Here is a 15,227-nt window from a genome sequence, read left to right as displayed (position 1 = left end):
AACTACAGATTGACTCATTGGAATCTCTTTGTATAGTAATGATCTGTGGGATGTGGGTGAAAGAATGGAGCATGTGTGACAACATGTATCCTTGTAGACCGGTCCGGGACTGACAAATTCTGCAATTGACTATTCGTCTCAAGGCAGGATAGGAAGAATCAAGTTCATGATCTGTTTTTAAATGCAACACTCATTTTCCATGTGGTTTCCTGAGAATTGTCCTGATAATTTTTTTTAACTTTTCAACTACGTATAAATACATAAAGCAAGCAAAGTGAAAACAAATATTTTTAATCAGGACAAATTTAAGAAAAGCAGTGGAATATAGATTCTGCCTAAGGAGAGACTCATCTTTGAGGAATTTTGATTATTTTAGATTGGATGCTCTTATTTTTTTTTCTCAGAGTTTCTGGATTTTTGCATATTCAAACTAAGAATAAATTCTAACTATGGAAAATAAACACGATTGCTTTTGCCACATGACTTTTTCTCTCCAAAAGTTAAGGGTTAATTAAATAGTTTGAGCCAGGACCGTAATTAGAGTAGGAGCTGAAAATATATGTTGGTCTTGGTTTTATGCATTTATATACTTTTTTCATACAAACAGCTGAGGCAAAGTTCTTAAATACTGAGTTATTTCTAAACCTTTTGTAGGTGGTATGGGCAGCCACAAAGTGGAACATAGATAGGAGGTTATCTTTTTCCTGCCAACACTAATTGGCTTCAGCTCCCAGTTAAAATAATTAGTAGAGAAATTCATGTCTGGAAGGGAAGAAATAGCTCTAGTTAAACATCTGAAGAGTATAGTAAAAATTAGTCATGCATTCAAAGTTAATCATAAAATTTTGACAATTTTTCAGAAAATGTAGCTATTGGGAAAAGGTTAGATATCAAACCCTGGGGACCAAGAATATTGCCCTCAAATTCTAGATGCCAAGCATCATCTATGCCTCTTTATTCTATGGTCAGAATTCATAAATGTACTTTTACTCCAGATAGCCCATGGCTCCGATTTTAGGGGAACTCAGAATGGGCAGTTCCTTCTCCAGAATACACAAATCTTCTTTCCTTGCAATTTATGTGCTATTTGTCTCCAGGAAGTATGTTTGACAACTTCTCCAAGGAAGGGGGTATAGTATAGTAGCTGAGCTCCTAGAATAGAATTCTAAAGATCTTAAACATCCTCTGCCAGAAACCCTATGGGCCCTACACCACTTTATAATAAACAGTTTTATAGTTCTGAATGTCACCACCTATCTACCAAATCTCCAGGAGTTTCCTTCTAATCTCAGTATGTGAGAGAGACAAGGCTGTCTTTATACTGACTTTCTGAAAATTAAAAGGAGGAAAAAAGAAGTTGAGAGAAATAATTTCTTAAATGCAACTTGTCTGTGAGCTTAGAGATTTGTAGTTGGATTATTTAGCCTTTTGGAAATAGACAAAGTCCACAAAAATAAACAAATGTTATTAGAACAAGAAAATATAAAATACAAAAATATCTGTTTAATTTTAAATATAAAAATGCAATGCTCCAGAAGGAACACAAGATGGAGATGGTCTGCCACAAAATTTCCTGTAAATTGTTTAGAGTAGAATGCAGATTATCACACAGAAATAAGAAGTTTCTAAACATAAATAATATCCTTGTACATGTTTAAGTTGATTGAAAGTGGATACAAAACCATGTGCATAATTTTTATAGAGAAATAGAGACAATATATGAAATAGAAAAATATAGACAAAATGAAAGAAAAAATCTAATACAAATACAAATCTAATACAAATCTTTGACTAGATTTGATAACCTATTCAAATGTAATGCAATCTGGAGCATCTGTTTCTCTGCTTCACGTTCATAACAGATAACCAACATAAACTGAACATTGCATCATTCAGGACAAAATATTATTGCACAAGTGGAAAATTATCTGTAATCTGCTTAAAATTAGCAAAGAATCTTTGCCCTTTATTTTCATAGACCAAAGTCAACTTCTTTACTAGGCAGTAAGATCCATTTTCAAACAGCAGTTAGATTTTGACTTTGGGGAAGAGGTATAAAAATGTTCTTCTTGTTATATACTTCAGTACTTTTTGTCACCATATTCTTGTTTCAAAGTAATATTTAGGTGACAGTGAGCAATGTAAACATGTTATGCTCCTTAACTTCTTGAAGTCAAAGAACATAAAAGGTTTCCAAATGAAATGGAGTATGTCTGTCAACGCTGCAAATACTGTATATTCTTGCTTTGACAATATGCAGAACTGTCTGGTATTTTTAGAGTTAATGCAGAACAGAAGAGGGTGGAGGGAAAAGCCTGGGAAAGAGAGAGGAAGGAAACCTTTGACCTTTACACTAATTGGATAACTGTGATATATGACCGCTAATTTAGGGAGGGAACATACTGATAATTTAATTGCTCAGGGGAAGAGAATTTAGATCTTGGCCTACCTTCGTTATGCCTTTGCCGACATTTTGTAGCAATAAATGACTTTTAGGAAAATCAATGCCTGGAAGTTCTTTGAAGTTTTTCATTAGCCGGAACCATAACAAAGCACTTTGTCGTTTATACTGATGAAGTGATCTTCCATTCAATTGTGTAGATATTGTCTCTTTTGTATTATTAAAAAACAACATTTAGTTCTGGTATTTCTTAAAGAATTCTGCAAGATTATAAAATGCACAAGCAAATGGCAGTTAAGAGATTCCCAATCAAGTTTGGAATTGGTCTGAGTAGACACTAACCAGAATTAGTTTTTCTGAAGATCATAGAATAAGGAAAACCAATGATTTTGCAAATTTGTGATTAGTAATAAAAATGCACTGGAGGGGGGTGATAATTTATTGGAAAGAGGGGCTTCTGATAGACTATTTTTGATTTCCATAAATTTATGATCTGCTTTTAAATTTGGTCATATTAAATCTTTAACTGTCTACAGAATAGTTCTTTATATGTCTGAATGTCTATGGAGATTCTCAGTCATCCAGGTCATGGTTGGCCCAGAGGTGACTTTTCAAGAGACAACTGGACTTTCTTGTTTTTCTTTGAAGTCATTTCGCTTTTCATCCAAGAAGCTTCTTCAACTCTGACTGGATGGTGGGGAATGGAAGGATTTATATTCCTTGCAGACAACTGGTCATTTGCATTCTTTCAGAGAGTCATTGAGGACACTTGGAAGTTGGTGTTGGTGGAGGTTCTTTGGTTGGGCTGTTTAATGTTAGCTTGTTTGGCAGTTCCTTGATTGAGGTATTGTTTACTTCTTGATTATTGTCTGATGTTAATCTTGGTGTTAAATTATGCTCATCTGTGTTTTGATTGCTGGTGGTGAGGTGTTTTGGTCTTTTGTTCCCTTTTTGTCTTGTTGATTATCTCTTTTGTACAGTATGTAGATGTTGTTTATGTCTATGTGTCTATTGATGGCCAATTTGTCAGAGTGACAGGCTTCAAGAAATTTTCTAGCAGTTTTGGACTTGGTTTGGTCTAGGATGGTCACAATTTCCCAGTTGAAACTATGGTTAAGTCTGTCCATGTGTTGTGAAATTAAGGAATTTTCATCGTGTCTTCTGACTGCTAGTTGGTGTTCATGAATGCACTATGCTAGTCTTCTGCCTGTTTGGCCTACATAGTGGCTGTTGCAGTCATTACATTTTTTTTACTTCTATGCCTGGGTCTTTTGGCTTATTTAGGATGTTCTGGAGAGCTTTAGTTGGTTTGTGTGCTGTCGGTTGGTGGTTTCTGAGAAGTTTTTGATGTATGGCAGCATTATCCTTTTTATAGCTTGCGTTTGTTGTGCTATGTTGAGTTGATTGGTCAGGGACTTTTCAATAAAGTTGCGTGGATATCAATTTTGTTGGAAGATATTGTATATCTATTTCCTTTCTCTGCTATTGCTGAAATGTTTGTGCTCGTCTAAATAGAGTTCTTACACAGCTTTATTTTATGGTAGGTTAGGATACTGCTTAGTTAGTGGAGCACTTGACTGGTGTAGGTGGTTTTTGTGTTTCTAGTTTGCCATCATAGTCTCTGCTGATCAGGATGTCCAAAAAAGATAGTGAGTTGTTGTTTTCTTCTCCCTGGTAAATTGGATTCCTTTGAAGATATTGTTGATGTTTTTGTGAGTGTTCTCTAATTAGTCCTTTTTTATTATGGTGAAGGTATCCTCTACAATCTATATCTGACCCATATATTGGATTGTATTTGTAAAAGTGCTATCATTTCAAGACTTTGCATAATGACCTCCACTATGAATCCTGAAAGCGGTGATCCCATAGGTATACTTTTAATTTGTTGATAGGTTTGCCCATCTAATTGAAAGTATGTGGTTACGCAGAGGTTTATAAAATCCATAATCCTGGGTTTTTCAATCTTCGTGTATGGTTAAGTTGGGTGCGCTATGGATCAATGTTGTCATAGATTCTTTGGCTAATTCTGGGTCTATGGACATGAAAAGGGCTATGACAAAGGACATTTGTATCTTTGGAATACCTCAAGGATCAGGTTGTGAAAAGATCATTGTGGAGAAAATCTATGTGATTTTAAGCGTCAACATTGGCTTGGTAGCACACATTCAATAAAAACAGTAAGTACATTAGTGCAGTTAACTTGCAACGTGGAGACAGGAGCAACATGTGTGGGAGTCAGTGTTTCTGATAAGTTTTTTTATAGCAGGATTTTTAGGTACAGACCCATCAGGAGGTGGAAATATCATCAAAAGACTCACGGCATTTTCTTGTTTCTTTCTTTCTGATCAACACTTTAAAATCATTTATATGTAATATATTTACCAAATACATTATCGGTTTTATTTCAGGTTCAACATGTTAAATGTTGTATGGCAATATTTTGTTTTCAGTACTCACTGTATGGTTGCTAAGTAACTGTGCAGAAGCAGCAGTCTGCACTGCTCTTTGTCTGGCTTAACATACAGCCTTTTGAGGTATGTAATGCTACCACCATAACCACCAACAAACATATTTCTCTTGCATAGTGTGTGAATATATCAATCAGCTTGTAAGAAAATGTTACATTAGAACACTTACACATTTATTTAAAAAGGTATTATATCTTACACATTTATTTAAAAAGGTATTATATCCACAAACAATTGCTAATAAATTGTTTAAGAATGATTGATATTCTTAAACATTGATATGTGTTATTAAGACATGTATAAAATGGAATATATATAAACTTTGAAATATTGAAATAAATTTCAAAAATGGCAATTTAAAAAAGAGGAAGAAGTAGAGGAGGAAGAAGAAGAGGAAGAGGAAGAAGGAGGAGGAGGAGGAGGAGGAGGAGAATCTTGAATGTTACATAAATTAAATTTCCAGTATCATGTATTTTTTCAAAAAACAAATAAAAAAGAAATTCTGAAATTTCCACTTCAGAAAAATAACCCTGCTTAAAAATTAGCCATAAGTACCAAGATTATACTCTGCTCTGGTTTAAACATTGTTTTCAATCTTACTGATTTATAAACTATAGCATGTAAATTTAATAAGAAATGGAAATGAGCATCATCCCCTGGAGTCGGACAAAACTGGTCAGGGAAAACCTTTACCTTTACCTTTATTAAGGTAAACCAAGAGCTCTGACTGAACTAGAACAAAAGAAAGTATATATGTGATTTAAAATGTTTACAAAGAATATAAAAGATGAGTAGTTAAATATGTGAAATGCCTGTTGAAATTTCAGAAGATCATAAATCAATAAATACTATATATAAATAAACAAAAAAATCTGTCATAAAAAAATACCAGATATAAATAACACCATGGTAAAATTCCAGAGGATAACAATGATCATATGTTGCTCTTAAAAGAACAAAGGAAGCTAAAGTAACTTAAAAGCAAACAGATTTAATATGGCACAGCTTTCCTCAGACTAGAACTCTCTTCATTATATGCTTGAATTATTATCCACAGTGACAGATATACATGTGGTTAGGATGGCCATGTGTTTTCCTTTATAGAAAATAATCCTTTACTGAAAAATGCTCTTTCTTTAAAGTTTATGTCACCTATACCCAGTTCAAATATCAGGGACTGAAAGAAGAGAGAGTGGAAGCCTCAAAGCTGTCGTTTAAGACAATCTGGACATCAGGTACAGTAGAAGAAACAGATGGATATCTAGATAAAATCTTCCATGTTACAGTATGATTTACTGCACTGCCATATAAAAACATTGTTCATTATTTATAAAGTTTTCACCAGTACTTAAGAGTAAAGTAAGAGTAAAGTTCAGCGAGGGTTTTGGTGACCATATGGAGATATCCAGGCAGCTGGCTTAGCAAATAGCATTGAAGCAGTTGGCAGTTGCCTTCTTTTGGATGTGTGGCTAGGTGGGTTTATAACTCAGTTCTGTTTACAGTCTTAGAATTCTCTAGTGGTCTCCTAACCAAATACTAACTAGGACTAATCTTGCTTACCTACAAGTCCCGATAACAGTGGCTTGGCTTACTTTAATGCCAATTTGCCTCCTTTTTTTTTGTCCTTGTGTTTTTGTAATGCATTCCACAGTTTTGGTAGTGTAAGTGGTCATACTGAAAGTAAAATGTGATCTATGGAGCTAAAACATTCTGAAAACAGCAGGGCTGGCAGTGGAAATGACTTTCAGTGCAAAAATTAAGTATATTTAGTGGTGCCCAAGACATGTCCCACCTCAGGTGTGAAAGCAGCTGCTACCTCTACCAGCTTTATTCTTTGTGTCTTGTTCAAAGGGGCTCCTTCTCAGAGCAAGACACTGTGGGCGAAGTGTCCATGGAGACTGCTGGTACTGCCACAGCACAGATGGTCTCCATGGACACCATGCTCACAATGCTTCCCTCTGAGGAAGGACTCCTCAAAGCAAGCCACTGGGGCTTGATGAGCACTGTGAAAAAGAGTAGTTGCTATTTTCCTTCTCTCCAGGTGAGCAAACTTTGCTGATCATGGCTGTTATTTATTCTTTTATGAGTGTTGTCAGTGAGAGTTTGGCATAGTTAATAGCTGAGGTTGCTATAGCCATTGACTTTCTTTATTAAAAAAGGGATATAAGATCTGGACTGCAAAACTCCAGATGACCATAGGAGTTTATCTTAATCTGAAAGTCCATCAATGTTGTGACAAGCTGAACTTCCAGGGGAAGACATTTTCCAGAGCATGGAGGCCATGCTAGACACCATCAGGCAACAGAATAAAACATGCAAGGATGAAACCAGTGCAATAATTAAGAAGTAGACTAGGATTAGAGAGATTTGGATTCAAGTCACCTTAGTTATGAGTTGGCTGACTTTGTCTAAATCAATTTTATCCAACATAGTTCACAGGCCTTTTATTATGAAGAGAAACTTTATACTGTTTACAGCAGGGGTCTTCAAACTTGGCCCTTTTATGACTTGTGGACTTCAACTTCCAGAATTCCTTAGCCAGGCACGCTGGCTGAGGAATTCTGGGAGTTGAAGTCCACAAGTCATAAAAGGGCCAAGTTTGAAGACCCCCGGTTTAGAGCTACTGGAGCAAAATAGAGTTATTAATCTTTTCCTCATTTTTCACTTAAAAGTATTATTTAGCTATACAAATTATATAGCTATTTCTTTCACTTGCAGTAAACTTAGTCAGCAAACATGAAGGTTAAAAACAACAAAATATAAAATAAATATTTAGAACAACCAGTATAACATATGTCTCTAACATCTAATCAAAAAAACTGTAACTGAAAAAAAATATCAGTCAACAGAGTTCACTTAACCTCCTAGTTTAAAGGCCAACAGAGCCAGGATCTCTTGTGGGATGCTATTCCACAGGGCAGACATTGCAACAAAGAAGATTTCTATGTCCCACAATACAACACAACACTGTCAAATACATTAATACCTGGAGCGTGCCCACACTGCTCACAATGCCAAAGCGATATGCAGAGATAGGTAGAGACAGGCAGTTCTACAAATAACTACGCCTTGTGCTTATTAAAAAGCTAATGTCACCAACATTAGCTTTCTGTATGGATTTTTTCTTGGTTACCACATTTTGGAAAATTATAGCAGTAGATGTAATTTTAAGGTAGAATGAATCTATCAAAAGTTTGTCACGCATCTTCATAAATATATGAACTTTATGTGACACATTTTATTTTAGGATTCATTAACTTTTTCTCAAATGTGTTCTAAATGCAAACTTTTTGACTCAAAGCTTGTCCAATTTAATCAACATCTATTATGAAGTAAGCGTAAGAAGGAATAGGAGCGCAAGTGAGCAGAGAAAATATAAGCCAGAGTGCCCTGTAGCTAAATCCTAATTTACTCATGAAGTCAGAATGAGGTCTTCCCTGAATTTTACAGATTCTTCGTATGAAAATTAATGCTCTCCATCGTTCTCTCCATTTACTATTCATAATTTTACTCTAGTAACAAATGCTGTATTAGTCTATTTCTAAGGCCCTTTCTACTAAGTAAGTGGTTCTTGCAGGTTCCTGCTTAGCTTGCTAACTGTAACATTATTACATAAATGAAATATACTAAATGACACATTTGTAGTATAGTTAAATGAAACTGTGCTCGTTTGCATTGGGTTCCATATCTTAAAACTTTCTTTAAAATTGTATTTAATTATCTAGCTTCAGTAAAATACTCAAAAGTATGTTCATGTAGCAATATTTTAAAACACCTTCTCCATAAGTCAATTCTTCAACAGCAGATTTCTCTCATGTCTTCATTAGTGACAAAAACAGCACAAACACCCACTTGAAGCAAGTTAATTGTGTGAATTATCACACAATTATTGCTAAATCTCATTTGCAAGTGTTGTCCTATACTAAAGTCAGAAAAAAGTAATGTTTCCTATTTTAGGACATCAATTTCTTAGAAAAAGATGGCTTTCAGTTAAATGTTTTAATTTACTCAACGTTTACTGTAGCATCTACTTCTTAATTATTACAGCATAAATCTGTGAAAAACACAGCAAGGTAATTGCACTTCTAAGAGCATATTTGATAGAGTTTATATATTTTTTCCCCTTTTTCCAGAAGTTTTAAATGGGGAGGGGGATATTGTACAATTTTGGATTATTTAGAAAAAATAGAAAAAAAGATGTTAAATAAAGTGAAGATATGTGGGAAGTTACAAATAAAATAAGAGAACACCTCTGCCTATCTGTAATACATTGTAAAAAGCTTAATATTGTATTATAAAAGCCTCATTGAGAAATATCTAATTATTAGGACCTTGACCACTGGGAAGGCATCATGTGGCTGGTTTCATCTTTGTCGGGATGTTATTCTCAGATGTTATAGATGTTGGTCTATGCGGTTTGGACTAGGAATTGAACTCATGGAATTTTATACTTTAAATGACCATATACAGTGCTTTAGCTTTAGGAGCTATCTAAGCTCTAGTGGTCAATGGTTGCAGGTAATATACAGTACATAGACATATATACATATACATCATATACATATGGGCGGTGTGATGGGTCAGCAGTTAAGATGCTGAGTTTGTCAGCTGGAAAGCTAAACAGCCCAGGTTCGCAATCCAGGAAAGTTTGCTGCATTCCGTACTTTCATGCTACAGGTAGCTGCATGATGACAGAAGTGTCTCTCAGACAATGCAGGCTTCCTAGACTGAGAATCGGAGATGAGCACTGTCCCCTTGAGTCGGTCATGACTGGATAGAGGAAACCTTTAAACCTTGTTTATACACACACACACACACACACATTCATATTCATATATATATTATTCTGATAAAACTTCCAATTATTAGGGAGTGAATTCCATTAAGAAGGGATATATTCTTTAACAGCCAAACAGTGTATAGTGTTTGGCTGTTAAAGAATATATCCCTTCTTAATGGAATGTATAGTGTTTGGCTGTTAAAAAATTCTCAGAACGAGCAGTGAATGGCATTTATTTGGGGGATTTGTTTGTATTTTGTTGAAATGCTTCTGGTTTTATTTTAATCAGTAGCCTTTCTTAGAAAGATTTGGCAGGTTTTGAACTGTAAAGGTCAAAAATATTCCACCTTTTTCTGAGTGAACTAAAACTGTTTTAAGTTATTTCTTGATCTTCCCATTCTACCTAGAAAAGTTATTTATTCATATAACAACCATCTTTAATCGTGCTTTCTTAATTCCTTGACGCTCCGTTCCTTGGGAACTTCCAAAAAATCTACCTGAGATGGTGTGATTGTTCAAACTAATGTCTCAGCTGCTACTTCAAGAATATATAGAGAATAATCCATTAATGTCAAAGAAATATCATTTGCCCTAGTATGTAGCCTCCCTTCCTTCTCCATTTGCACCAACCATTAACTTGGATCAAATATAATTTCAGTGTATTTCACCCAAGCGGAATGACATCTCACTTGTACCAAATGACTACTGGGACAAAGAGAATGGAAAAAGGAAGTTTCAGCTATAGGAAAATGGCTTTTTTTCTGTAGAAAACTAGTATAACTCTAGTCCAGATCAGCTACACCTTCTGTATTGAGCCAATTATATCTTCTGCATTAGTGTTTCCCAGCAATGAAAGTAGCTAGATAAAGGACATCAGCTTTCCTCAAAGCTTGAAATTCTATATCCTAGATCAAAGGTCCCCAACCTTTTGGGCACCAGGGACTGGTTCTGTGGAGAGAGGTTTTTCCACGGACTAGAGGGGGCGTGGTGTCCTGTACTGCCTGCATCATGCAGATGGGGCTTTACTTATTTGCATGGTCCGGTTGATGGCATGCTGAGGCCCAGTGCTGGTCCACAGACCAGGGTTTGAGGACGCCTGTCCTAGATTAATGAGCCTGAGGTCAAAATCAATATTAATTCAACCAGAATTAGTAACATTTTCCCAGTCAAATTGTAAATCATGTTTTAGCAGTAAATTTCTTATACAAAACCTTGATGATATTATCAAATGTTTTGAAAGTTTGAATCTTGCTTGGCATTCAAAAGAATACAATGATAGTTTTCTCCCAATATTCAAGAGTAAAATGAAATCAAACATATGAAAGTATCAGACTCCAACCAAGGTATTCTCTTTGGTAGATGAATGTAAAGAAATTGTTTCCATGCCATAAATTAGCATATCATAGAATTTTTGAAACTGGATACTAATCAGACTAAGCAGTGCTAATTATCTATAATTGCCAGTTGTCAGGGATTGAGTCCAATTCAATGCCATCTTACATCAATAAATTTTGAAAAAAATGGGAATATTGCAGTGTTAATAATTTTAGTTCTAATCATAGATTTACATTTTCTTAAAAACAGGAAGTTTTGCCCAAAGGTTGAATCTGTAGATCTCAGTAGGTCCAGCCCCCTCCCAAATGGAAATTGATAAATGGGCCTAATGTTCTTCAGCAGCCCTGCTAAAAGGAGGGAGTGGGAGGAGCTCAGTGAGAGAGGGAATAGGTCAGTGGAAAAAGAGGTGGACCAAAACAAGAATCTGGCAAAAAACAGTTCTCAGGCTAAAAAAAAAAAAAGACTGCTATATAAACATAGTTCAACAGCTTTCCAAGGCCATGAAAAGGATGGCCAACTATTGGAGCAGAAGAAAAAATATAGTTATTATACATTCTTTCACCAGTCAGTACTGAACAATCTTGAATGTTTCCATACCCAGAATGGACTCCCAATTGAAATATAGATAATCACTCTTTCTTTTCAGCTGATTAATTTCCTTATTTTAGTTACTTTATCAAAGGCCATATGGTAGCCTTTTCATATTTCTACACTTGCTAACTCCCAAAAGGCCCTCCTTTTTCTGGTTTGGCTTATGCTGAAATGTTTACAAGCCCTCATAACAGAGTTACCACATGTGAAAGTATTTGGAGCAATCTTTATGTGGCAACTGTAATGTTTTTTATTCAGTCTTTATGATAACTGAACTGGAGGCAGATTTGTTGGATCCACAGATGTTATGTATTTTTTTGTCTGATATTAAATTGTTCTGAGAGTTCCACATTTATTCAAAGTCTCTATTTTTATTTGTATAGAAGTATAATCGAACAGAGTACTCTAGAATGCTATACTTGCTATATTAGCAAGTTATTAAACTAGGTTTAAGATAAAACAAGATGTTGATAATGGAGACAAGCGCTCCAAATCAAAATAATGTATAAGAAAAGGTGGAGCTTTTCTTTCAGCTGCTAGGGAAACTGCCATTTCAGCTTCAAATCTTTATCCACAGAAAAGGGAGGTAGGAAGCATTATACTTGTATTGGCAGAGCTATCACGATCTGAGCTCAGAAGCTCATTTCACCGGCAGAAAAAACAGTGAAAACAAAGTGAAGTGCTTTTGAGCACAAAAGGTGCAAAATAAAAAAAGGGGGGGGGGGAGAAGCAGCGTAACAACATTGTCGGGGTAAGAATAAACGATCTGGAGAAAAATAAATGCTTTGCTCAGGAAAGAGCCGTGCAAAAAGTGTCCTAATTATAGAAATATGCAGCATCTTCGTGCATTTAAGGTAACTCGTGTTAACGTTCTCTAGAAACGAGCTTCCTCGTGATGTGGCTTGGCTTTAGTACAGGAGACAAATTGCACTAAATAAAGCGGGGGGGGGGGGAACGGCAGGGAATAACGGGGAAGAGTCACCCGAACTTCAAGATCTCGGTCGTTGTCGATTTTCATTATTTCTTTCACTGCATCTGCGCCTAACCGACCGATCGGATTACATTTACGGTAAATTCAGCCTGAATGAAGTCTTTGCTCCCCGTTCCCCCTCCCTCCTCACCAGCTGGAGGGGAAAGGCGCCCCAAGCAGCGGCGCTGGGGAAGAGAGCGAGGCAGCTAGCTAACCAGGCACGATGCGAGAGGGAGGGGACAAGTGATCGACAGATCCAATGAGGAACCGGCAGCCAACTGGCTTCCAAGGAGGCTGGAGACAATTGATCTGCGGGAGCTGGCTCGGATTCCCTCTTCAACGTGAGGAGGAGGAGAAGCCTTAGCTTTGTGGCTGTGCTGCTCGCCCTAGCTGAGCCCGGAGCTTCGTGGTCGCCGCAGCTACCCTGGAATCTCGACAAACCCAGGCTGGCCGCCCGGAGAAATCGATTCCTGGCTTCCCCCTCCCCGCCTCTTTTTCGGCTTGTCCTTATTTCATTTTGACTAAGAAGCAAAGCGCTCCAGACCGTCGTTCAACTCCCCACGTGGACTCCCAGGTGCTGATCACATTGGCGAGCTGGTGCTGCAGACTTGAAGCAGCAGCAACCGCGGAGAGCGGCGGCTTTGCAGAGGAGTTCCTCGGTGCCGCCGCCGTTTAGCCGAGGGGTGCAAGTTGCGGGAAGGGGCCAAGGGGAGAGACGCAGCCCGTGCTTTCGCTTCGGGACGCGGCGGTTGCAGCAAGAGCAGGATGCCGGCGGCTGCTGGCGACGGGCTTTTGAGTGAGCCCACGGCGGCGAGCTTCGGCGACGACGAACCTACGACGCCTCCCCTCAGCCCGGAGGGGACCTTCCTGGCCGCCTGGGTCAACGCTTCGGCCTCCCGGGAGCGCATCCGAGAATTCCAGCACACCCAGCGGGTCGGCAGCTACCTGATCGGCCGGAAGTTGGGAGAAGGCTCCTTCGCCAAAGTGCGAGAAGGGTTGCATGTTGTGACCGGAGAAAAGGTACCTTCTTACTGCAGCGCTTTCCGTTCTTCTTCGCCTGAGCCATTTCCCGCCAAAGAACCCCAGGCAGTCTTTATTAGGCGCCCCCCTCAACGCAGACATTATGAGCCTCTAGCGCGGCCGCTTCCACTCCTCCCATTTTGGGAGAGGACGGGGCCGCCGCCTAGTTAGGTATCGCCCGGCTCCGAGCCTTTTGTAGCACCGCCCTTTCCACGGATTAAGTTGGGTCTTTTTTTCCCTCTCTTCAAAGTAGCCCGTGGAAAAGGCCCGTTTTCCTAGCCCCTCTAGCTAGTCGCTTTCAACCGCGTCTTCCCATCCCGACGCCGCTGCCCAAGCCCCATTCCTAATCCGCCTGCAAGGGCCGCTGTTCGCTGCTTTCTCTCTCCCCAGACGTTCCTGCTTTTACTTCGCAATTGTTGAGGGGCTTCCAGACGAAGGGCGCCTGACGCTTCCAGTCGAAAGATACTGCACAGCCAGCTATTCTGCCTCGTTGCTTCTTAACAAGGCTTCGGGGCAATCGCCAGTTATGCAGTTATGGCTCACCCGATGGTTTCCAGCTTCAGACCCTTTTGTCTTCTTGATCATTTTTTTTCCAGTTAAGAAAGAAGAGTTGTTGCTGCGCAATGGTCGTTGGTTTGTAGTATTGGAGATGCAATTCCATGGGAAGCCCCCTTGAGGGAAGGAGGAAAAAAAAGGTCAGAAGAAGCCGTGAGAACAGGAATGGTTACAAGTGGAAGGCTAAGGTTTCGCACAATCCTTGCATTGTTCCCAATATTTTACAGAAGGTCCAGATGTCATAATCTTTTGTTTGCAACCCTCTCGTGTTTCTCCGCTACTTGTTTATTTTTCTTTTTTGGGGGGGATTCATTAAGACTTTTTTAAAAAATCTACAATATATTTTAATTGGCAGAGCTAGAAACCTTCCCTGTTGAAGCCCTTAAATTTCCCCATGAACACGTAGGAGTTCTCTGTTTGAAGCAGGGTGATTGCAAATCAAAGCCTTACTTGTAAACATCATCTGAAACATTTTAAATGAAGTAAGGGTGGAAAGAGGGAGTGATATGTCAATATTAGGGAACAGTAAGAAGACAAAGGATGTCTCCAGATATCTTCCACTGGTCCCAAAGAATAGCTACCCATCCCGTCGTCTGATCCTTCTCCAGTCATCTGCCCACTCCTCCCCAAAATCTGGCAAACTAAGCAGTTTAAATTATGAAAAAAATCTTGTCTGGAAGCACCCAAAACCATATAAGACACAAGAGATATAATTCTAGGCCCATGTACATAATACTTAGTGAATTTACTGGTGTTTAGTGATAAAAAAACATGAAATAATCAAAGTTGTGATAGGCTATTACAGCCTTCCTCAACTTGTTTCTTTGAAATTTATTGGAAGACAACATGCATAACTCCTATTCTTGTTGATTGGATCATTGTTCAATGCATTTCCAGAATATCTAGTTTGACGACTCTAGTTTATTGCAATAGAATTAATTAGGGGTGGTCCCAGAGAAGCTTTTATTTTTCTGCCTTTCTGCCCCATACTCATAATTTTGCAGGGCAAAATTGCTCATTTGTAATTGCTCTGAAGTTTTCCCATTCTTTTAATTTTTATTACCAGGAAAAAAAAGTCAGAATAGTTACATAGTGTATTTTGATTGT

General features: G+C 38.0%; 1 protein-coding gene across 4 annotated transcripts in view; it reads left to right on the top strand.

Moving 5' to 3' along the window:
* Nucleotides 1–6,837: 6,837 nt before the first annotated feature.
* HUNK (hormonally up-regulated Neu-associated kinase) overlaps nt 6,838–15,227 on the top strand; it is a 60,623-nt gene continuing 52,233 nt past the window's right edge. For 3 of the 4 annotated variants that reach the window (XM_039368886.1, XM_039368887.1, XM_039368885.1), the window contains exon 1: nt 12,537–13,565. In XM_039368886.1, coding sequence (XP_039224820.1) covers nt 13,311–13,565 — 255 coding nt within the window. In that variant the 5' untranslated portion in view covers nt 12,537–13,310. Of the gene's footprint in view, nt 6,911–12,536; nt 13,566–15,227 lie in introns of those variants that run through there. The other variant, XM_039368888.1, reaches the window with a different exon arrangement.

This window comes from Crotalus tigris, unplaced genomic scaffold (assembly GCF_016545835.1).
Source record: "Crotalus tigris isolate CLP2741 ecotype Arizona unplaced genomic scaffold, ASM1654583v1 scf7180000020943.996319, whole genome shotgun sequence".
Lineage (NCBI taxonomy): Eukaryota > Metazoa > Chordata > Lepidosauria > Squamata > Viperidae > Crotalus > Crotalus tigris.
Note: the sequence above shows the minus strand (reverse complement) of the source record. Positions and strands in the feature narration are given on the sequence as shown.